General features: G+C 41.4%; 1 protein-coding gene across 1 annotated transcript in view; it reads right to left on the reverse strand.

The window, feature by feature from the left end:
- The window catches only part of THADA (THADA armadillo repeat containing), a 327,437-nt gene that overhangs the window by 98,018 nt on the left and 204,027 nt on the right, over window positions 1-25,392 (reverse strand). The window contains 1 exon segment of the mRNA NM_001109959.1: window positions 4,147-4,262. Coding sequence (NP_001103429.1) covers window positions 4,147-4,262 — 116 coding nt within the window.

The following is a 25,392-nucleotide window of genomic DNA, read 5'->3' on the forward strand; positions in this document are numbered from 1 at the left end:
ACACACACACTTCTCCCTTTTAGAACCAAAATGAGTTCTGAAAACTTTTAAGCCCAATATAATAATAATTCCAACTCTTGATCTAAATAATAAGTCTTTTCTCCTCTTAGTTCTATTTGACAGGACTTTCAAAAAGTCCAGCCTATTTAGGCAGGGTCTATGGTCCAGCTGGGGAGGTAGGGCTGAAATCTGCTGTTAGCAAGGGTGGCCCAGGGGGTCAGGCTGGGTGGCTGCCGAGTGCCCTCACTGGGTGCCCGCAGCCAGCCTCCCCAGGCCCGCCACCGACCTCTCTGTGCACTCCGCTTGTGGCCTGGGTCAGCTTCGTTTTCCTTCAGTAGTTGTTAAACTGTCTTTACACCATAAGAGAGACACTGACCTGAACTGAGGAGGGAGGGATGGAGGAAAAGGGGAAGGAAGGAACAAGAAGGATTAATGAGCTGATTTCCATAAAGGCTTTGACATTTTGGAATGAAAAGCGGCCTGTAAGAGCAGAAGCCCAGGCCTCTACTCAGGCCATGTTGCCAGCTGGCCGTTCATCACCAAAAATTCCCCCAACAACTTCAGGGCTATTGCTTAACCACCTCATATAAATCCCAATTAATCTTGCAAAGTCAAAACATAAATATATGACAAAAGTCTTTATTTTATGTGCCCTCAATTTCAGGGTCAAAATTTTAAAAACCAAATTGGTTATCCAATGGCTCCAATGACATTTTTTTAAAGAAACCTTCTTTGGTAATAAAAAGACAAATAAATGACACCCTTACTAATGTGTATGTACTTATTGGGATGAATGAGCTCAGGCTAATAATCAAATCAACTATAGAAGAAAAAAGGTGTTGGTGCTAAAATTTTTTTTAACGATTTATTTATTTGAGAGAAAGATCGAGAAGAGAGCAAGCAAGCACACAGAGGGCAGAGGGCGGGAGAAGCAGACTCCTCACTCAACAGGGAGCCTGATGAGGGGCTCGATCCAAGGACCCTGGGATCATGACCTGAGCCAAAGGGAACCGCTTAATTGATTCAGTCACCCAGGTGTCCCATCGGTGCTAAAATTTAAACTAGCTTTTTTTTTTTTTTTTTTTTGTGGCAGTAACATTAATGTTTCACAGCTTCTACTCAGAAGATACAGAAAATCCTTGGTAGTCACAAAGGAACATTTATTCTTCTTTCATATGTAAATTGCTAGGGACATAAAGAGCCTCTTGAGCAGTGGAACTGAGAACACTCCACATTGCAATGTCTTTCATGGGAAAGGCAGGTGATAATATGAACATGGCTTTGAGAATGGCCCATTAGGACCCAGAATGGGCTCCTGTGAGCATGGAGGTATTAGTATAGACACAAGCCTCCCAGGGTAGCACTCTCAAAGGACCTCAGGGACAAGGCAGGTATGTCTCACAGGACAGCCCGAAGCTTCATCATTTATATTTGGTGCTCTACTTTCCTCTTCAGGAACCTCAAGGTTATCATGTCAATGATGCGGATAATACAGAAAGACTGATTGGTGGCTTTGGAATGGACTGTGCTCCAGCAGTGAGTTTTCCTCTCAAACTTTATTTCAGGCTCTGAACACATCCTGATTAATATAGTAAAAGTGCATTGGGAGCGAGAGGAGGCCTGGTGTTAGGAACTACCTATAGACCACCCACAAAGTATAAAGTTCACACTTGAATAATAAAGAGTTGACTGCGCTGGAAACATAAAAGTGGCTGTCCTGGACTCTCGGCAAGGAAGGTAGAAACGCGGTGAATTGCAGTGATTCATGCTTTTGTTTTCTAGGGCTGGAAAATCACGGAGAAAAATCAAAGAAGGTGTGTCTGTGTTGGGGGGGGGGGGGGGCAGTGATGATGCTGAAAGCCTAGTTAGCAAATTGCAATAGGGACCAGAGGGAAAGTTAAAAGAGGATGGGAGGACCTCTCCAGATGGAGAGGAGGCTGATGGCAGCTTGGTCATCCATCTTCAGGCACTGACTGCTCAGCATGAAAGTCTATTCAGATGGCTGGCTTATTATACCAACTCATCCTTCCCATCCAACAAGAAGGAATGGGCTCAGGAGGCCAGTAGATGATGAATTTCTATGAGACCCATTAAGGGGTAGCAGGCTAAGGGGGGCAGAAATGCCTCTACAGCATCTGCAGAACAGGAGATTTAGGATTCTGTCTTAGGGCAGGATTCTGTCTTGGGGCAGGCCTGGCTGGATGTTGAAATTTCAATAGGATGGTTCCTGGAGAGCCCTGACTTCCTGATCCCCAGAAACAACAGCTAGGAGGACCTAGTCTGCTATTGATAAACAGATGAGGGCAGGAATGTGATTGCAACTCCCTATTCTCCCCAAAAAGGCAGTTTAGGGAATTTAGCTAAAAGTCACAAGGAAGGCAAATGATACTAGGCTCAGAGAAGCAGTTTATGGTCAGTCAACTTCTGTTCTCTACATAAAAGAGAGAAAACACAAACTGATCTAAAAATGAGAGTTAACCATCACTTTACTGACATTTCAGACATAAGAGAATTTCCCCATCAATATCTCTTTCCAGAGCTATAGGTGCTTAGACAGGGAGACTCACATATCCACACACCAAGAAATCCTTCAATGGTTCCCTTTCATGGAAAAGTTTCCTTGAGGAGTTTTCACTGTATGGCCTCCACGTATTTCTGCTGCCTTGTGTACCCTTCTACTAGGTTCCAGAAGAGCTAACTTTTTTTTAAAAGAGTTTATTTATTTATTCATGAGAGACACAGAGAAAGAAGCAGAGACAGAGGCAGAGGGAGAAGCAGGCTCCATTCAGGGAGCCTGATGTGGGACTCGATCCAGGGACCCCAGGATCACACACTGAGCCGAAGGCGGACACACTTAACCGCTGAGCCACCCAGGCGTTCCCTGGAGCTAACTTCTTTATATCTCTACACACTCACCCTACCACTTCACTCTCCCGTGTCTTTGCACTGACACTACCAGAGCCTGGAATGCCCTCCCTGCCCCGTCACTTGCTGAAATTCTACTCATCTCTTGAAGAGCTGTCCCTGCCCCTCCTCTTGGCTACTCATGTGCTTCCTACACACATTTGTTATTACCCTTGCCTTACGGGATGAAGATTATTTATTTACACATCTTTCTCGCCTCCTGGATATCAGTTCCTTAAAGCCAGAGCTAGTTTTTCTGTATCTTTGCATCCTTTATATCTCCTAACACAAAGGCCAGCGTGTAGCCTGTGTTCAACAAGAATCTGTTGGATTATAGTGACTTGTGGTTCTTATACTACCCATTTTCTGCCTTTCCATATAAGGTGAGGAATCAACAAAAGTGAACAAAAGTACATTTTTTGTACTTTTGAAGTACAAAAGAAAAGGCCATGATGTAAGGCAACTAATACACTGACTTTCTAATTGAATCCAAGATACTCTGGCATGGAATGTGGTAGCCTCTGGGCCTCCCCTGAACCTCCTGTGTTGGCATTTACAGAGGACATACTGGGAGGCCCTTTGCAGTAACTGTCCTGTCAATATCAGAGTCTTACAACATGGATTTTGAACATATTGTTACAGAGAGGCCTCCCTGCATATTAAATGAGAAATTCTTTTTATTTTGTCTTTCACATAGTAAATGTTATAAGATCTAGAATAAACTAACAATGGCGAGAATAAAAAAATATGTACCCACACTCCTTTGTCTTGATTATTCAAGTTATTCTACTGTCTACCTAAAAAGGGGCAACTTGCACATCTTTCTTATTCACATCCTACTGGTTTCTCTGTGCCTGTTCAAGTCTTCCCCTAATTTCTAATCTATGAATTGCCGTGGCACCTGAGTTTGTATCATGTGATTGTAGTCAATTACTGCCTTTCGTTGCCATAATATTTGATACAGGGCTGGGCACATGACAGGTATTAATAAAAATAAGCTGATTGATAGACAGATAAAAAGCCATATTACATGCCCCCCAGCCATAGAGCAGTTTCAGAAAAATTGTCAAGAAAATATTTTTCTTTCTTTACCACAACCCAAAGTTCTAAAAAGATAAATACTCCAATAAATTTAGAAAACTCATGCCAATGACTTTTAAAACTCCCACAACTAGAAACAGCAATTCTCCAATGTATTCCTAACCCCTGATAACTCCTTGCTCATGTGGGGTTTTAACATACCTCTCGGCCAGCCAGAGTTTGGCTCTGGTACAAACAGCAACGTCAGCCAGCTCCTGCTGAAAGTATGTATTCAGTCTGTATTTGGAGTCTGTGAAGGCTTGTAACAAATGAAAAACCTAAACCAAAAAAGAGAAAAAGCAATATCCTGCTGTGAAAATATATTTTTCCTAAATGTTCAGTTCCTCTCTGTTAGGTTTCCTCAAAATATTCCCCTCAAAGAAAACAGACACCTGCAGAATGTGGCTCTGGTCTCTGTGCAGGAAACAAGTTGGTTTGGGAGGACGTAGCAAGTGGCAAGAAATCTAGGCCCTTAATCCCTACCTACGCTCTAGGTTCCCTGCACAATTCCAAACAAGAGTGACTACTCTCAGACTTTTTTTTTTTTTTTTGACTACTCTCAGACTTAACAATCATTTGATACAAGAGTTTATTAGTTACAACAACCTATATAAATTGATATAAGCAAAAAAAAAGGCCAATATCTTACTCTATGTTAGCAGTCCCATATGAAACAAATGCACTATTACTTACTTAATTAATTAAAAAAGATTTTATTTATCTATTTGACAGAGAGAGAGGGAGCGAGCGAGCAAGCCCACACAGGGGGAACAGCAGAGGTAGATGGAGAAGGAGGCTCTCTGTGAGCAGGGAGCCCAATACGGGGTTCAATCCCAGGACCCTGGGATCATGACCTGAGCAAAAGGCAGATGCTTAACTGACTGAGCCACCCAGGTGCCCCTAAATGTACCTTTTAAAGTCAAAGTCTTACTGCAGAGGCAAAATCAATTGTCTCAGAGTCCCAACTGGTTTGTGTGTCAGGTTTATCAAAACATTCTTGGCCAAAGAAGCAGGCCACGATGATGCTTGCCTTTGCAAACATGGGACAGTGATGTTTGTAAACTATTTTGATTATTTTTAGCAGTTTTCCACTGAGATGTGGAGTGGAAGCAGCAATACAGACATATCCTACTCTTATAGGACATTATATATTCGAATTAAGCAGAGAAAAACAAATCCTCTAGTTGCCCCTATTTAGAATGAAGGTCACAGATGCAGCACGCATGACCATGTGTACGTCTATGTGAGTGGCTCATTTAGCACGTCATGGATTCACACTCAGTAATGACATCAACAACACTGCGACGAGTACAAACCTGCAGCAGAGAGAAAGGACTATGGCACAGATGAGATCCTCTGACCTAATCAGTGCCAAGGAGAATGACGCATGTCAGAGAAATCCCTCAGTCCCCTCATCTAAACCAAGTGGAGGAGGTGGGCAGAGCAAGTATGGATAAACACACCCAGAACTTTGAAGTCCATTTTAATAATTAGTTTGTTTCCTTTCCCTTTTGCATCCTTCACCAGAGCTTCAGATGATTCTCTCAAAGCAGCAAGATTCAACTTTTTCTTCCCTTCCTCTCCTGTGCATGAGGAGCGGGAGAGTTAAATAGGGAAGTGAGTAATGAGAAAAAGCAAGAGGCCAAGATAAGAGATCCAGAATCATCAGAGCCTAAACAGGAATGAACTAGCAGTCTTCTTGGGTCAGACATCTGCAGTTACCAACAACAAATACACCCTGAGCACCTTTGTTTAAAGAATTAAAAAAAATTGTGATTCCTTTGCTATATGTTACTACTTTTTTTGGGGGGGGGGGGTCTAAACAGACATAATTGTATAGGAGAATGCACATAAGTCCTGATGTGGAGACTGCAAACGTTTTCTCTAATAATGGATCTGTTATTTCAGAGGCAACAGATCAAGTATCACTACTTTACCACACCCCCGCAGGGACCCAAACCACCCGTCGTGAAGTCTGGAGAAATGGGTCTGGCTGGGGCTTCTGTTCTTATGTGGTGACTGCCAGAGTGAAAAAAACTACCTCCCTCTGCTTGAATCCCCACTATCCTGAAAGAGTTGGCAAAGTCACTGGGCCTTGCTTTGCTTTTCTCCACAGCTGCACAAAACCAACCACCAGGGCTTTTCATGGTGTCACAGGATCGTAATTAATCAGCAGACACCAGCAAAATACATGACTGTGGAATTTACTTGTAAAGAAAGCTGTGAGATTTTCGAATGCCTCTCATTTAGAAGCAATCACCTCAAAAATAACTCCTGATGGATGTTTAAACTTAGTCCTATATTTGCTCACCTTACTTGGCAAAAACAAGGCTGTTTTTGAAACGCTTGGTAGCTCTGGTTTATGAAAATCAGCCTCCAGGTCCATCAGTTCTGTCACCTTGGGCACAACAACCCAGACAACAATTGTGATCCTGGTTATTCACCAGGAACAGAGAGCGATCTATTTACACGGGACAACTGCAGAGGGAGGCACACTTAGAAGAGCCACGGCGGAAAGGCATGTGGGAGAGACAGCAATACAAGTGAAAGATAGGGTCACAGAAGTCAAGGGAAAACTGGGCAGGGAAGGAGAGGAGGGAACAGGGAGGAGAGAAAAGTTTTGTAGGCAAATGTCTGAAACAAGTCTACTGTGTCGGAGATAATTGTTTTTTCTTCAAGAAAATTAATGACTATATTTGAATACATGACTACATTCACATGACATTTAGAGGGTCTGTTTCAATTTTTTCAAGAAAAATGAGGCCATCTTTTGGTGTGAAGTCCAGAGGTGGGGCCAGGCCTCTGGAACTACGGTTCAAGGTCAGGTCCAGGAGCACCAGGCGGCTCCCAGGAAGGGTCATTTGTCCATCAGCTCAGAAAAGATGGCAGGGGCATGGCAATTCCTCCTCCTTTGCCCTTTTCTGAAAGTTCTGGTCCAGGAAAACCTCTGGACTAGGAGTGTGGTCTATCTAGGCCAGACCTGGGATAATTTGCAAACAGCCTGTAATACAGGATTGCACTAAACCAAACAGAGAAACCGAAGCTGCGTGACCAGCTGAATGCACGTGAGAGCTCTGAGAAGTGAAGTGTCACTTTAGGTCTCCCAAATTTGCAATAGGATTCAAATATTCACTCCACAGATATTTACTAAGCAACAACTACTATCAGGCACTAGCCTAGGAGCTGCAGCACAGAACAAATGAGTGCTTGCTCTCTGCAGTTTACACTCTAGTTGCAGAGAAGCGGAAAATCCATAGCTTTCCTGCCTCTGCTCTTGATTTTTAAAAAAAATTTTTAAAACAATTTTTTATTTATGAGAGTCATACAGAGAGAGAGAGAGAGAGAGAGAGAGAGAGGCAGAGACACAGGCAGAGGGAGAAGCAGGCTCCATGCACCGGGAGCCCGACGTGGGATTCGATCCCGGGTCTCCAGGATCACGCCCTGGGCCAAAGGCAGGCGCCAAACCGCTGCGCCACCCAGGGATCCCTGTCTGCTCTCGATTTATCACCTGCGTGGCAGCACTGCCATCATCTTCCTTTTATGCTTGACCTCATACATGACCAAGTCCAGGACACGGCAGCATTTGCTGAATTGACATTGATCCGTGGTGCCTCTTCCTAGGCTGACTCTGCCTTTAGGACACGTGCCTTTGGGTTTGGTGAGCTCCTACAACTCCGTGTAAGGAGTGGAGACACAGCTGAACACCACCACACTCCTCACCGCAGTGGGGAGAGCAGGGAGGCTAGATATGTGGTGGGAAAGCAGCCCTAGGGGAGGAGTGCAGGCCTAGGAGCCAGGTGGACATGGGTGTAAACCCAGTTATTAACTATGGGGCTTTGGGCAACTTATTTAACCTCTGTTTCCTCACGGTAAACAGTTTATAATAGTATCTGGCTTATAGGACTGTAGAGAGATTTAAAGGAATATATAGTACTTGGCATCCATTAGGCACCTGATAAAAATGTTACTTCTCTTCCTCTTTTTGTCTGCTCCCTCCCTTCCAGGCCCCATTCAAAAAATAAACGTTCAGAGAAGGCTTTGCAAAAAAAAAGTGATATTCCTATTTGGCCTTTAAACAAATCTTGTCAGAATCTGGGGAAAGCCATGCAAGCAGAGGAAACTGAATCATAAAAAATTTTTTAAAGGGTATTATAATAGCAATATTGCCAACAAAAAGAATAAACCTTAATGTAAACTATGGTCTTGAGTTAATAATGATGTGTCAATATTGGTTCATTGATTGTAACAAACATACCACTCTGATGCAAGATACAACTGGGGAGGAGAGGAATATATGGGAACTCTGTATTACTTGGTCAGTTTTTCTATAAATCTATAATTGTTCTTAAAAAAAAAAAAACCTATCAGGGGCACCTGGGTGGCTCAGTTGGTTAAGTGTCTGCCTTTGGCTCAGGTCATGGTCTCAAGGATAGAGCCCCACATTGGGTTCCCTGCTTCTCCCTCACCCTCTGCCTACTACCCCCCTTGCTTATGCATGCTCTCTGTGTCAAATAAATAAAATCTTAAAAAAAAAAAAAAAAAAAAAAAACAAACCTATGAATAGAAAGAAAATATTAGGACTGCTCAGAGGACATCAAGGAATTATATGTGGAGAGAACACAGCCAGGGTGTGTGCAGGGTGGTAAGAGACACAGCTGCAAAGAGGGGTCATGTTGGAATGAGGACGATCTAGATAGAACCAGCAAGGGACCTCTGTTCTGCAGGTGGCAAAGGCCTCTTTAGACATAGGGCTCACATAATCAGATATGTAATTTGTAAAGGAAAGTCCAGGGCGGTTTGGAGGCTGGGTAAGAAAAGGCAGGATGACCAAGATTGCTGTTAGTCTACTGAGGGTTGCTGGAGGGGAGGGGGCGGTGGATGGATATTAAGGAGGGCACGTGATGTAATGAGCACTGGGTGTTATATAAGACTGATGAGTCACTGACCTCTACCTCTGAAAACAATAATACATTATATGTTATTTAACTGAATTTAAATAAAATTAAAACAAATATATGTGTACATAAAAAACTAAGATTGTTATCAGTCTAGACTAGAGGTGATGAGGGTCAAAGCCAGAGGCTGAAAGCCAAGGATGGCGGTGGGCCCCAAGTGGCTGCAGATGTTTTCTTTGACCAATACAGTATTTTTAACCTGTCGTTTACAAATTGTGAGATTTCACACCAAAATCATCCTGCTTTCCAATTTCTTTTGAAAAATCAGAAGACCTGGGGCCCACATTCCTTTGGGGCAATAGTCACCTGTGGGAGCTGGTTCACCACCACACCAACTATTGCCTATTACTTGTGGGACTAAGGCAGAGTGTCAGTGTTATTTATCACTGCTTCCATGCTCTTTTTTTTTTTTTTTTTTAACTTTTGGAGAGTCAAGAGAAAAATGAAGTATTTACTGAATCTAAATCTCATCAAAAGTTTAAAAACAAAGGATTGGATCAACAGGGCCTTCATTCACTTATCTGCCTGGTAGCTTTCACTTAGCTGCTGGGAAGCTGGTAGGACTCTGATTTTGTGAGAGGCCCAATCTAGATGGTAAAAGGAGTGGAATGGAGAGGGAACAGGTACACTTGAGAGACATTTTAGAAGCGGAAGAAGCAGGATTTGGCAACTTGGCATTAGATGTGGAACTGAAGGTCAAAATAAGTCGCTTAACTCAGGCAGCTGGTCCAAGATGGGGACTGCAAGGGAATATGCAGGTTTGGGAATGAGAGAAGGGGACCTGGGGGGTTTAGTAAGAATATCTGCATGATGATTGCTCTAGTCAGGGGTAATTTATCTTGCAAAGCAAGAATTTTTTTGAGAGTGCAAAGGAACTCTATGAAGGACCACCCTGGGACAAAGCAGGACAGTGGGTTGCCTCTAGCTTCTGCAGGCCCTCAGAGAAAGACTAGAGTGGAATTAGAGGTGTCTTTGGCAAAAGAAACAGCAGAAAGCTTTGCTGACTTAAGACAGTTGTGACCAGGTCAGAAGGAAAGCACAACCAACAACCAAGTGCAAACCAGCAGCACCGCCCATGACTATCGCAGGCAATAGGACTGCCAGGAGATGCCCTCAGGAGGGGAGGCCAGACAGCAGCGGGGAGTAGGCTAGCATTCCTGCCCCTGAGATGCAAGCCCCAATGAAACGGGAGGACTGAAGCAAAGTCTAGAGAACCTGGAAGCAGTTATTCTTTGCCCACCTCCATCCCCAATCTAAACACAGAGAGAGACTCGGGGGAGCCCCCAAGCATCTGTGTGAAGCATGGGGTCCATTTGGGCAGCTTTGAATCCCAAAAGCGACTCCACAAGAGCACATGTAAAGCTCTTTGAATAAATGCCACAGGCCTAAAAAGAGTCATGAGGCAGATCCCTGAAAAAAACTTGCACTACACCAGTAAAATATGTCTGGTTTATGCTGCTAGACTAAAATACTGACTTGTGTTAGACAAGATCAAGATGATATATGGCTGTTTGGGAATGCAACGCTGAGATGGGTTTTCCTCTTCACCAAGCGTGGCTTCCAGGCAATTTTCCCCCTTATAAAATCAACAGCAGCTGAGCTCCACAAACAGCAGGATCCAGCAATAACAGGCCCAGGTTAGGCAGGCCGTGAAAAAAGACAACTCCAAAGAGAAAAGTGATGTTCATTTCAGAGGTCAGATATAAATGAGTTCAATGTATTGTAATCATTAATAATCCCAAACTCTGAAAATCAACACATCTACCCACATTTTGCAACGTATTTTCTCAAAAACGGATCCTGTTCTCCTTTTGCACCATGCAGACTTTGGGAGAACACTTTTGCCCCTATCACCTTCAGCCCAGGATAAAATTTCTGTAGCTGCCATTTTGCCTAGGCTTCTCTCTGCACTGCTCCAACCCCCACGGCTAAGTCAGAGCCACATTTTTCCAAGCCCAGTGTTTACACAGGATTTTATTTCGGCTGGTAAAACATCTGTATTTTTTCAGGGACTTAAATAAATGATCTATGCCGGGAATGTACAGTATAGGGTGATGTCAGGCCCCCTTTTTCTCTCGACTCACTGGGCAGAACAGGCAAACATTGTTTCAGCCTGTAGTTGGGAATGTGAATATTTATCCTGTCGACTTAATTCATACAAACAGAACGAAAGGCAGGCAGGCAGAAGTATTTTATGGCTTTAAGTCAGGCTGAAAGGGGGAAGGGTGTGAGAAGAGGAATGACTGAGGGAGGAATCTAAACTTTCTAATTCACAGAAATATGCTTAATCATTTAAATGTGGAGAAAGAGAGCAAAAATTATTTAAAAGGTAGACTGCATTTGTATATGTGTACAAGGTGTGTGTGGGGGGTGGGCAGGAGATGGGAAAGCAAGAGACAGAAGAGTCTCCTAACTTATATACCCTACCTAATCATTACAATGAGGGTTAGGTTGTTTTCTGCTTCAGGCCCATTAACCTTATCCTCAACCAGACCACAGGCTTCTCAGGGAACCCTTCTCACCTCCGACTTCCACAGCGCGGGGGCATGGTGCTTGTTGGGTGTATATACCTGCCTATGTCATCTGTACAGAGAGCTCAGCATATTTCTCTTTTTATTTTTATTTATTTATTTATTTATTTATTTTATTTTTTTATTTATTTATGATAGTCACACAGAGAGAGAGAGAGAGAGAGGCAGAGACACAGGAAGAGGCAGAAGCAGGCTCCATACACCGGGAGCCCGATGTGGGGTTCGATCCCGGGTCTTCAGGATCGCGCCCTGGGCCAAAGGCAGGCGCCAAACCGCTGTGCCACCCAGGGATCCCATATTTCTCTTTTTAAATTGACAAGGGATCCCTGGGTGGCGCAGCGGTTTAGCTCCTGCCTTTAGCCCAGGGCGCGATCCTGGAGACCCAGGATCGAATCCCACGTCAGGCTCCCGGTGCATGGAGCTTGCTTCTCCCTCTGCCTGTGTCTCTGCCTCTCTCTCTCTCTCTCTCTCTCTCTCTCTCTGTGACTATCATAAATAATAAATAAATAAATAAATAAATAAATAAATAAATAAATAAATAAATAAATAAATAAATTGACAGCCCAGTGAATGGGACACATGACCCCAGGACACTTCAGCTACTCAGCCTGGTCATCCCTAAAGAAAGGACTTGGTGGGCATGTACCACCCACAGTTACCCACCAATGCTAGAGCACAGGCCAGGAAGCACTTCGAGTGGGTACTCTTCCAAACCTCAACCTGTTTATCAGATGAGAACACGTCCTTAGGAAGGTCTTGGTAAGTTCCCAAAAGGTGACACTTGGCTGTGTTGTGCTGTTGCTGCCAGGAAAAGGGAGCTAATCACGAAGTGTAATTAATTCCTAGCTGACACTGGCTTGGGGAAGAGAATCACAGAAAATGGGCCCACGAATATCTTTAAGGACTAAAATGTACACAAACACAAAGTGTGTAGGAGCCTGTGAAGTCACTTTGTGTGTCAATGCATTCCCTCCTTTCAATGAACACTCCCCTTGTTCCAGTTCAGGAACCAAAGATCTTATGCCTAGAAAATGAAAACAACTCACTGATCTCTGCCTCCGAAGCTTATTTTACACATGGCTGCAGAGAGACTTCCTTAAAGCCCTGATTGTATCACTTCCAAGTTCAAAATCCTTCGATGACTTACAATTGCCTAAAGAATTTGCTGCTGGGCACTGAAGTCTCCATCTACCTTTCTGGTTTTACCTCCTTCTTCCTCTATTTCACATACCTATTTTGTGGTTAAATGGGACAATTTCCCCTTCCCAACAAGTTACAAATGCTTTTCTGCCCAGGATGTTCCTTCTCACCAACTCCCAACTCTGCCTATTGAAATTCCATTCATAGTATAAGGCCCAGCTAAGGCCAACTTCCTCCATAAAACCTTCTTTAGCTTTTTCATCAACCACCATCCCCTTCCTCACCACCGAGACATACTCTTTTCCTACAAGTGCCCAACAGCTCATTTCACTTGATTACAAAAATACTTTTAAAAAATTTTGTCATCATAGTTATCAATCTACAATTTCCTATCCCAGAGTATAGCTCTTTGAAGGCAAGGACTATGTCCCGTTCTTTATAGTCTTTGGGGCCCCAAGGATATGTAGCTTTGTTGGGTAGAGAGAGGGGCTCAACGAATGGAGCATTTCTTGATTTGGAATTGTACCATGCCTCCATGTTCCCTAGCAGCAGCCAGGATGCTAAAAGTGACCTCTCTACACAGTCCCCACGCAAAGGGGCTGGGAGAAATACACAGTATTAATGAGATAGTGAGTATACATTTATCTTAGATCATTTCTGGCCTAGTGCTCCAAATTTTACAATGCAATTGGGAGTCCCCTCACCCAGAAGAAGCATCAAGGGCCCCCAGCTATAGGGTAAGAGTGAGGTTTAGAAAGTGATGTCAAGGGTATTCAGTGTCAACCCAGCATACAAACAAAGGTTTTCAAGTAAAGATTAACAATTTACTGGGGGACCTGGCTAGCTCAGTCAGTGGAGCATGCTACTCTTGATCTCAGGGTTGTGAGTTTGAATCCCACATTGGGTACAGAGATTACTTAAAATCTTAAAAAAACAAAAACAATTTACTCAACACTGATATAATATCTTCCTAACCAAATGGTTCCTAATTTTGAAACACAGATATATTTCTGTAAAACTTTGTATAAAATGCTTTAAATTACACATTATTTCTTTGTAAAATAAATCCCAGCTTAACTTATTTAGGAGAAGCTTTATTATACTTGCCAATTTATCTTTTCTATCTATCTGGATTTTCAACTATTGGGTTTCTTTAAAGACAATACTGAGATCAATAAGAATGTCTTTGAGATACCAAAACTTATTAATGAACAATAACACGGATAATCTGTACAGTCAAGACAGTTAACTTTAGCAATACAGGAGGGAGGAAGTTGGTGGTGGAATAAATGAGACTGTATTAGTTATAAATCAATAACTGTTGAAGCCGAGTGATGGGTATATGAGATTCATTATTTTATTCTGCCTACATTTGTGTATATTTAAAATTTTTTATAATAAAAGCTTCAGAAAAAGGCTTTAGCAGAGGAGGGAAAGAGAAAAGAAAATAGCTATAGAACATAGAGATGCAATAAGTGTAAAAAGCTTATGATCTAGTGCAGGAAGTTATGTACCTACATAAATAAAATGCATAAAATCCAAGACAGAACACTAAGCACTATAAGGAGAGAATTCAGAGTCCAGAAATGCAGAGGATGGTAAAAGTGACATTTACATAATAGTGAAGAGACCGGCTTGTTTAACAAGGGTATTAGGACAACCAACAAAGTCTTAGGGAAATAATATGGCTGGGTCTTTACCCAAAGCCTTGCACTGAAATAAATTCCAGATGGAGAGCTAATCAAATGTAAAAAAAAAGAAACTATAAAGGTGCTGGAAGAAAACAGGAAAATATTTTATAATCTTAAGGTGAAAATGGGCTTTTTAAGAATGAACACAAAGCCACAAATAAAAGATGCAGAGATATGTCAACATAACAACTGAAATCTTTTGTCTAGCAAAAATTAATAGGAATATTCAAAAGTAAAAAACAAGCACATCTGTTAATTCCTCCAAGGAACAAACCTCTTGCAAATCAATAACAAAAATGAAAGTAATGGAATGAAATATGACAGAGAATTACTCTGGGTAATTCTTCATTCATAGCACCCTTACACCTCAATAATTTTTTCATGGTACCTCTAAGCAAAAGAAATACCTAACAGTTCCATTTATTAAGTAGTTAGGTCCAAACAACCTAATAAGTATTTATGCCATAACAACTCAGAAACTGTTCGAAAAAATAATACACATAAGTTGAAAGAAAAAATATTTTGATTTCATTCTATAATAATCACAATTACTTACTAATGAGATGTGTATGCCTGTTGGATACTTCATAACTTCCCAAGCCTTGGAGTCACTGGACTCCACCACCCTCATTCCTGTTCTACATGGCTTTTCCCATGGTACTTGCTTTTTACTATAGCAACTATCAAATACTCAACTTTGCAAAGATGTATGGCATCATCAAAAGGAATACAGTGTGAGCTAACATTGATAACTGTAAATTACTTCAAGCTAGTAGTTCACATAGTATTTCACAGATGGCAAGTGTCACCATGCTTCTCACAAAAATTTAAAATATCCCACAGTACTTTGGCACACACTTTGGGAACTGCAAATATTTACAAGGAATATAAACAAGCAATTCACAGATGAAATACAAATAGACAATAAACACATGAAGAAATGTTTAATTTCATTAATGGTTAAGGAAGTGCAATTGAAACAATAATTTTTTTTAAACATTGATTTGCACAGATTTTTTTTTTTAAAGGGTGGGACCCAACTAGTAACTGGATAACGAAACAGACACTCTCATTCATCATTGGTGGGAGTATAAATCATCACGGTCTTTTTGAGGAGTAATCGGTAGGGCCATTTTTTTGCACATATGATGTATTCTGTACAAATCGTAACCCCTGGAGCTGGACAAAGTCTGGCAGTTGCTATCAAAATGGAAAACGCACACTTTCTCAGGCTTGCAATACCCACCTCTAGAAATTTATTTAACAGAAACACTTAGAGCCATGGGCAAAGATACAGATGCCCAAGGATAATCCTCAGCAGAACTGACTAGAACAGGAAAATTTAGAAACCACCAGTACAGGATCAGTTGAAAAAATATGGAATATTACTTCAAGTATCCCATCATATATGGCCAAGCTATAGAGCATTAAAAGTAAGTTATAAATTTATATGGACTGACATGAAATGATCTTCAAGACATACTGGTAAGTGAAAAAGCAAGCTGCAAAAATAGCATGACCTTATTTTTACTAATGCCAAATTATTAACAGTGGGGGCAGAATTTTTACATTCAATGCCACATATTTGTGGAATTTAGAATGTTTTACAGCAAGGATGTATCACTTTTTTTAACTTTTCATTTTGAAGTAATTACAGCTTCATAACAAGTTGCAAAATGGTAGAGTTGGTGTGCCTTTCACTCAGCTTCCCCCAACCATGACATTTTACATGACTGTAGTACTATATCAGAGCCAGAACACTGGCACCGTCACACTACTGTTAACTAGACTACACACCTTATTTGGTTTCTGCCATTTTTCACATGTATTCATGTGTGTGGGGGGAGGGGAAGTTTCACCCCATGCACAGATTTGTATAATTTACCACCACAACTAAGATACAGGACTGTCTTAGCACCACAAAGGAAGAATGTGTTAATTTTGGAGTCAGAACCAATAAAAGCTAAATAATACTCTTTTTATCATGTATCCCCCAACTCCATACTCAATATGAAAATTCACACATTACATTATTGCCACAGGCGGCTGCGTGGCATTTCTTACTAAGATAATTCAAAGAAAAGGAACTTTTCAAGCATGAAAGGGAAGATGTTAAGACTTTTCCAAGGCTACTCCTGCTCTCATCGAACTTTTCAGATCTGTACTCAATGTGGGTGGAAGAGCAGCTCAGAGGAGAGACCCACTGAGGGTGGAGAAGGCTGGCCATAGGAGGTGGCGGGTGGGAGGAGTGGAGGTTTGGGGGAAGGGGAACAGCATTCCTGAGAATTGTAGTCCTAATCCCCAGTGTGTGCGTTTGTGTGTGTGTGTGTGGGGGGGGGGGGGGTGCAGCGGTGGCAAACAGAGCAAAGGAAATACAAAGTTATTATATTAATTTGCATTTTCCAGAGTTTAGTGCAGCTGTAAAATCTGCCTTATAAAAAGAGCTGACCCACAGAGAACTGGCCTTTAGCATGTTCTCAGGCTGCTAATGCACATTACTCTGAGCTGCCCAGTGAGGGGGTTTGGGGCAGAAGGCCCTGTGAGTCCAGGCCTGGGTGAGAGCCAGCCTCGGGAGTCTGCTGGCTTCCAGCACACTGTGGTAACAGAGACTCCTCTTTATGAAAAATGAAGATGGAAAAAAATTTTTTTGAATGTTTGGGTTGCAGCTTATTTCAAAGGTCATCAAAGTAAACAAAAGGAAAAGACTAAATCTTTATAAGTCAAAAAGTGAAAACTGTTTATGAAGCAACTGTTTATATTTTCACATGGAGGAAGGAGAAAAAGGATTCCTCTAAGCCCCTAGGAATGGAGATTTGGGTGGCTCCCCCCCACCCCGTTTGTTTGTTCATTTGCCACTCAACACCTCCCGCAGTGAGTACAAGGAACATCTGCTGCATCCATTTTATACAGAATTATAAATGTCTCCTGGATGGCTGGTATTCATGGAATAAACCAGGCAGTGTTTTGAGAAGCAAAAGCCTCTGTCACCCTTGTTGATAACCGCCTCCCACCATCTAGCTGAGTATGTGTAATGCCCAAACCCATACAGACAGGCTGCAATAAGGTCTCTCCAAATCTTGAGCTCTGTTTCCAATGAGGGCACCTCTGTTCAGAGAAGGGTGATTCCATCTAATGGGATCAAAGGGATTAGTGAAACCAAGCCTCATGAACCTAGTCTGTCCCCTGAGAGTGAGCAAAAAAACCCTTTTCACATATGAGTCTTCCTGATGATGAGTTCTAGACGATTATCATGGATGAGCCCCTAAATGGATTTCATATCTGTTATCGGACATAATCCAAAATAACAAGACTAGATGTTTTAACATAAGTATCTAAAATGTACAGTTTTTACACTTGGAGGCTGTGTGATCCAGTCCATTATACAGATTTCATAGAATTTCCACTTATCCTTTAAGGCTCAGCTCATTAGACCCCTTTGTGAAGTTCTCCCTGACAATTCTAGGTAGTGCAATCTCTCCATCCTCTCATTCCATAGTATTATCTGAACCACTCATTTGGCACCTAAGATATGTTGCCTTGATTGCTGTTTATCTCTTTGTGTAAACCACATCGTTTTATCTCCTACAGAGCCTTACTGGAATGCAAAAGTTTGTTGATTTGATTTTAAATTTAAGGCAATTACCATGTGGGCTGAGATAAACAGTACTTTCAAGGCAATAGTTAACTCAATAGTGAAAGTAAACACCAAGACTCCTTGCAAAATGGGCTGGCTTACAAAGTAAAATGGCCAATGAATCCAAGTCCTCAAGACGGGATATGTTTGCGGCCTGGGCCACCAGCCCGCTCTGCTATTCCTAGCCTACCAACATGTCGTGTCATCTGCATGAATTCGTCATCCTCCAAGCTCATCTCCAGGAAACTCGTGATCTTCCCTCTCAACTCATTTCGCCTCAAACACTGGTGCCTCTATGAAACTACTCTCCCAGGAACTGCGACATTTATTTGTTGAATAACTGGCTGAACAAGACAACGGCCCTTTCTAAGTAACCATCCATAATCCATTTTGGCCTGTCTCCTTTTCCCTATGCTGCCGGAAGGGTGTGAAAACCAAGTTTAGTGGATTGGGGTATGTATTTCCCCCCGTAAACAAGCTTTCTTGGCCAGATTCGAGGCCAACTGTAATGCAGTGACAGGATATTCCTCTGGGTGCTCACTAGGTTCCCACTCAGGAACTTGAGTCTTTAGACCAGGGGTTCGAAATGGGGGGTGATTTTACCTCCAGGAGACATTTGGCAATGACTGGAAACATTTTTTGGTTGCCACAACTGAGAGGGTGGTGCCACTAGTGCCTAGTGAGCAGAGGTGAGAGATGCTGCTAAACATCCTACAATGCAAAGGACAGTTCCCCAAGACAAAAGAGTCATCTGACCCCAAAGGTCAGTGGTGCTGAGGTAGATGCTGTAAGAGCACAGGCTTTGCAGGCAGTCAACATTTAAGCTGGTGACCTCAGGAAAATGATTTAACCTCTCTGGGCCTTAGTTTCCTCATCTACAAAATGGAACTAATGATACAACTCATCTCATGAGGTTCTTGTGAAGTTTAAAAGATAACTAATGTGAAAAGTACTTTGTAACTGCTCCTTAAAAAACTAGGTGTTTTTTTTTTTTTTTAAAGATTTTATTTATTTATTCATGAAACACACACACACACACACACACACACACACACACACGGGCAGAGACATAGGCAGAGGGAGAAGCAGGTACCCTGCAAGGAGCCCCATGTGGGACTCGATCATGGATCCCAGGATCATGCCCTGAGCTGAAGGTAGACGTTCAACTGCTGAGCCACCCAGGTGTCCCAAACTAGGTATTCTTATTAATGGGGAGGATGCCCATGTGTGGTTTTAATTGTGCTGGGTGCACTTTAGGCATTGCTAGGTGTTAGTATAGAAAGGAAACCCACCTCACCCTTCTCCATCCAGCTGAGGTATCCAGGTTTTCCTGACTCTGCTTATTAAGTAGCTTTCTTAACTCCTCTGTGGTACTTGCTTTTATTCTTTTTATTTGGCAGTTGTTTTAGCTTGGCCACTGGACTTCTGTCTCATGCAGTATTATGCCTCAGCAATATTTTCCTTAGTGGTCTTTGATGATTTTCCCAGGAACAGTGCTTTCTGACTAATCATTTTACTCAGCTCATACTAGTGACCAAGTGTAAGGCAAGGGTGAATTAATGATTATTCCTCAGGGTAATCCTTTGAGAAGTATAATACTTATTATCAAGTTTGCCCTTTTTGTCATAAGCTAAATTTCCCATACGTGATTTATATCTAAGAATAAGTTGTGCCATTTAGTGTCTCAGAAGAATAATTTAGTGACCCTTGAAGATATTAGTTCTATTAGCTATGATCCTCAAGAGGCTCATTCTTGATACTTTTTTCAACAGAGCACACTCCATAAATTCACATATTCAGAGGAATAATTTCCAGCTCCTTTGTCCTGCCTCAGAGAGGCAAACACTTTAAAATAAGCTAAGTAAGCACATTCTTATTTTCTTAAGTATTTCCTGAATGACCCAAATCAGGTAACACTTTAACGAATACTTTAGCTTCCACCCAACTCATTTTCTGGGTGAATCTGGATAGTCTGCTTTCATTTTATTCAAAGGAAGCAAAGCATTTTTCTTGGTTCTATTTGCCTTACAAAATGGATATCTGGGTATTTATATGGAGAAGCCTACAGTCTTACATTGTGATCTTATCTGTGTATGCATAGGTCTGCCTGTATTTAAAATTCTATAGATTCCTGATTTTTTTTAAAAAGGCAATATAGTGGTTAGTTCCAATCTTCTTGAAATTAATGGTGAACTCTTAGTAGAATAAGTCATGTCTCCATAACTGGCAGAATCATGGCTATCGGGTTGCCTGGGTGGCTCTGTGGTTGCGCATCTGCCTGTGGCCCAGGGCGTGATTCCGGAATCCAGGATCGGGTCCCACGGTCAGGCTCCTTGCAAGGAGCCTGCTTCTCCCTCTGCCTGTGTCTGTCTGTCTGTCTGTCTCTCTGTGTCTCTAATGAATAAATAAATAAAATATTAAAAACAAAACAAAACAAAACAAAAACAGAATCTTAGCTATCGTGAAAAAGACATTAACTCATAAATCTCTGAAATGGTAGGGGGGGGAAGATTTCTCACCTGATCCAGAGGGATGCCTTCAACTTTGGAGATTAGTGGTCATCTTATTATTAGAAGAACAAATAAAAGGCTGAGTTCATGTGAGTATTATGAGGAGATTGAGCAAGATGCTCACCAATAGAGGAATCTTAATTCCTAAGTTTGTGGCCCAGGGGCATTGTGCTTATGGATATAACATACAGTCCCTGAGGACAGGACAGTAGTCTTTAATCAAGGAGATTCATATTCCTAGTATTATTTAAATAGACTATTTATAGAATGTGATGGACTTATCGAATGACCAACAGCGCTACTAAAACTGACATCTCCTAATTTAAATACTTTAGTCTAGGGGATCCCTGGGTGGCTAAGCGGTTTGGCGCCTGCCTTTGGCCCAGGGCGTGATCCTGGAGTCCGGGATCGAGTCCCACGTCGGGCTCCCGGCATGGAGCCTGCTTCTCCCTCCTCCTGTGTCTCTGCCTCTCTCTCTCTATGTCTATCATAAATAAATAAATCTTAAAAAACAAACAAAACAAAACACTACCTTTAAAAAGAAAAAATACCTTAGTGTAAAGTAAGGTTTTCCAACCTCAGCACTACTGACATTTGAGGATGGATCATTCTTCGTTATGGGTCCTGTCCTGTGCATTATAGGATGTTCACTGGTATCTCTGGCCTCTACTCACTACAGGCTGATGACATACTGCCAGTTATGAAAATCAACAGTATCTTCAGACATTGCCATATGTCCCCGTGGAAGAAAATAGCCCCCAGTGGAGAACCACTGCACTAGGCATTCTAATCTACATATTTGTACCATGTATCATATCTACTTTTGAGACATGGTACCTAAGTACAGTCTATATCCTTAAGGAGCTCCTGACTCATTCATTCACTCAGCAAATATAATGTTTGCTGAAAACCTGCTTATGTCTCCTCCAGGCAGAGTGAAGACAATGTACCAAGGTAGGACAAGGCTGAGGTATTAGAGGAAGGTTCATGAGGTTAGAGTTGAATGAAAGGAGGAAAGCAACATGAGATGAGGTTGGAGAGGCAGGGCTGGTCATGTCATTTTGGTGCTTATAAACTATTGTAAGAAGTCTAGATTTATTTAAAGTGTGATGGAAAATGACTAATGGGTTTTAAGCAGAGAATTAAGTTAATCTCATCTGTGTTTTAAAAAGGTCCTTCTGCCCTATATCAAGAAGGGCTTGAAGGGGGCAAGAATATAAGCAGAGAGGCAAATGCTGATGTCCAAGCAAAAGATGAGGGTGGCTTGGACAAGGATAGTGGTTTAGAGATGAAGAGTAGAGAAGTTGATAATACTGGTAGGTTAGACACCGAGCCAAAAAAGGGGAAGGATTCAAAACTTGATCCCCAGATTCCATCTTAACAACTGAGTGAATGGTAGCACCATTTACTAAGAACGGGAAATATAACAGAGTGCCAGGTTTGTGGCTTGGTCAGGGGATGGAAAAGAATTTACATTTGCTCAGATAAAAGGCATTATCTCTTGGTCCAATGGGGGTGCAAGTTATGACAATTTCTACTCTCTAGAAGTCTATAATTTATTTGAGGAGAGCATATAAGTATAATACAGTCTCACCCTCTGTAGAAATAGGGTCTAAACCGAGTGGCTAAGGGGAACACTGTGTACAGGAAAAATTGCCTTGAACTGTATTCAGCACAGCCAGAGACACTAAAGAGATCATACATTTCTAATACATATCTCACTGTTCACTCTAGGACACATGCTCACTGATAGAAAAGGCAATGTTTACTAGGCAATTTGCAAACAGTTATTTACTCTCTTTTATTTCTTAGCTTGGCACAGATTTAGCAAGTTAAATGGGTTCTATGGGACTCTATTAAATAAAAGATAAAACCAATTTCACTTAAAAAGCAAAATACCAACAAATGAAAACTACTGTCTAGTAAACTATAAACACATGAGGATTCAGTTAATAAAAGATCTAAGTGAGATGGGGTGAAGGAGAAGCTCATTTTCTGAAGAATATGAAGTTTCAATAAGGAAAAAGCCACAGATACAGAGATTTGGAATTACATCCATATAATTGGTAGTTACATTCTGTGGCCACCTGGGTCTTCCTATTTCTCAAGTCTCCAAAAAATTTCAGGGAAAAACAGATGATTTAATTGTTTTACTAGAAATGGGGTACACAGGTGAGTGGGGAGGGAAGGTACCCATGACACAGTGGAGGAATGCCAATGAGAAAGCTTAAGTTTATGCACAATAGTTCTTAATATGAGGAAAATGAAGCCCAGAAACAAACCATCAAGGTACCCAATGAAGTTATTTACTGTCTAACTAAAACCAGAAATTAAGATTCTGTACATTTCTGTAGGAAAAAAAAATACTGCTGTTCCTCAAAAAACTAAACATAGAATTATAAAAAAAATATGTGATCCAGCAGTTCTACTTCTGGATTTAAAAGAACTGAAAGGAAGTTTTCAAAGAGATATTTGTGCAGCCATGTTCATAGCAGCATTATTCATAGCAAAAGGTGGAAGCCATCTGAGGGTTCGATGGTCAATGAATGGATAATGCATGCATATATACACAATGGGATATTATTCAACCATAGGAAGGATGGGAATCCTGACACAGGCTTCAACATAGATGAATATTGAGGACACTATGCAAAGAGAAATAAGCCAGTCACAGAAAAAAAAGAATAGCATATGATTTCACTTATATGAGGTATCAAAAGTAGTCAAACTCATAGAAACAGAAAGTAGAACGATAGTTGCCAGGGCTTGGGGGAAGGGAGAAGTAGGGAGTTGTTTACCAGGCATGAAGTTTCAATTTTTGCAAAATGAAAAAGTTCTGGAGGTGATTTGTACAACAATGTGAATATACTTAACATTATTGAACACTCAAAAATGGTTACAATGGTAAACTCTTTGTGTATTTTATCACAAAAATTTAGAAAACAAATTTTTAGAAGATTCTCTATATTCAAGTCACTGATATTCAATACAATACTGCAGTATTGTATTCATGCTATTTCTGGGATATTTTAAAAATTCCCTCATTAGAGAGGTCCTCATCTATTTAAAAAGCCTTGTTGGGTGAACTACACATTTACTTGGGAGTACTGATTGGTATTGTGAGCTTGCATTAATTAGATACTCTTAGAATCACATTTTGATTTCTTATAATCCTTTAAAAAAACAGCATCAGGTGCTGATTAAAAATAGTCCTATTTATCCTTTGAGGCAAGCTACAAGGTTATACGAACTGCAAAGGAATGATTCTCAAGGGACAGTGAGACAACTGGAATGTATGTAAAGATATGTTTTACTGCTTTTCTAGTGTCTACCGCTTTTCCAGTCTCTCTACTACTATGGAGAAAAAAAAATCCACCATCACAACTAAATTCTGAGACAAAGTTTAATTTCTAAAAACTTTTCTCCATTGCAAACTATTTTTAAAATATTATGCTTATCAGAGGAAAATGTGGTTGAGACTATTATGATGGTCAGTATAGTTTGTCATCTCTATGTTATCTGAAGGAGGCACAAAAATTTGTTTTATACTCACACACTTGTGAACCATCGCCTCTGCTTCCCATTCAATATTTCTTTTTCTGCTCACAGCTGAAAACCTCAACATTTTCAGACCCTTCATTATCCTATTGCACCTCACTTTTTAACCTGTTAATAACTTTTTTCATTTAGTTATGCTGATCTGCTCAGAACTTCCAAACTCACCAACTCAACTCAACATCAAGATTGTCTTTTCCTCCTCTTCTCCATCCCCCCAACTCTTACCCAACCTAATACCACAGATCAGAAAACCTACTGGCTTTAGTTCTTACTTTTTTCTCTAGTTCACTATCTGTGACAAAGTCACCTCTCCCAACATCACCAGGTCTCCAGCTGTAAAACTGAAACAATATAACCAACTTCCCTCTATTGTCTGGGTAAGAACACCATGAGGACATGAGGATGCCATGAGGACCCAGGCTTAGTGCGCACAGCTGGCCTCCTTGATACTTAGAAGATGTGTCATTAGTGTTATCTCAGCCTAGGTTTTCCCACAACCCTTACTTCATGCCTCTTGATCTTGACCAAAAAACACTGTGCTACTACACAGCTCACTGGGTCTCCTGCTTCCTCCATTCCTGCCTTTGGACAGTCTTGCCAGCTGCCCTTTAAACTTGGAAGAGTCTCTCCTCGCATCTGCCAAGCTACTATTTCAAATGTTTCCTCCTTACTCATGTCTGCCTGCCTGCTTTCCACATGAATGACCAGGAGGAGCAGCACCCTTCCTAGAGAGGAGCTGGTTTGGGGCATAAATAAGTGATGAAATCCCAAACACTTTTGGCCCATTTAATATTTGGGCTTAGAAATTTCAAGATTTTCTTACTGCTCTTCATGGTCCTTCAGTCTCAGCAAATCAGCCAGGTGACATGTAATAGCCATCTTTTGGGGATAAATCTCTGATATCTCCTGGACCTGACACAAGAATCACTCGTCTCTTATATTAATTCAGTTTTGTACATTGAGTCCCTCTTCTTCCACTCTTAATCCAATGCTTTCCAAACTTGCCTGATCATAAGAATCACCTGTGTTGCACACTAAGAAAGCAGATTCTGGGGTCCTGTCTCAGATCTACACACTCATGACAGGGGCCTGGAAACCTGTATGTTAACAGTGCCCCAGTAACCCTTGAAAAGCCTTTGACAGCCCGTCAGATCTTCCTGTTTATTGTCAGGGTCCCAACAACCAGAGGACAGAAGACACAGTAGCCAGATGACCTAAATCATTAAGAATTTACTTATGAAGATTGTACCTACTCCAACTGCGCCGATAAACTGACTTGAAGTCAAATACTATGTGATTCTGCATGCCAAAGGTTTGGTTGCAGATTTGTTGGTTGTATTTCACCAGTCATACCACAAGATTCTGGGGATGAAATTATGCTGTTTTATA

The sequence above is a fragment of the Canis lupus genome, chromosome 10 (assembly GCF_011100685.1).
Source record: "Canis lupus familiaris isolate Mischka breed German Shepherd chromosome 10, alternate assembly UU_Cfam_GSD_1.0, whole genome shotgun sequence".
In the NCBI taxonomy this organism is placed as follows: domain Eukaryota; kingdom Metazoa; phylum Chordata; class Mammalia; order Carnivora; family Canidae; genus Canis; species Canis lupus.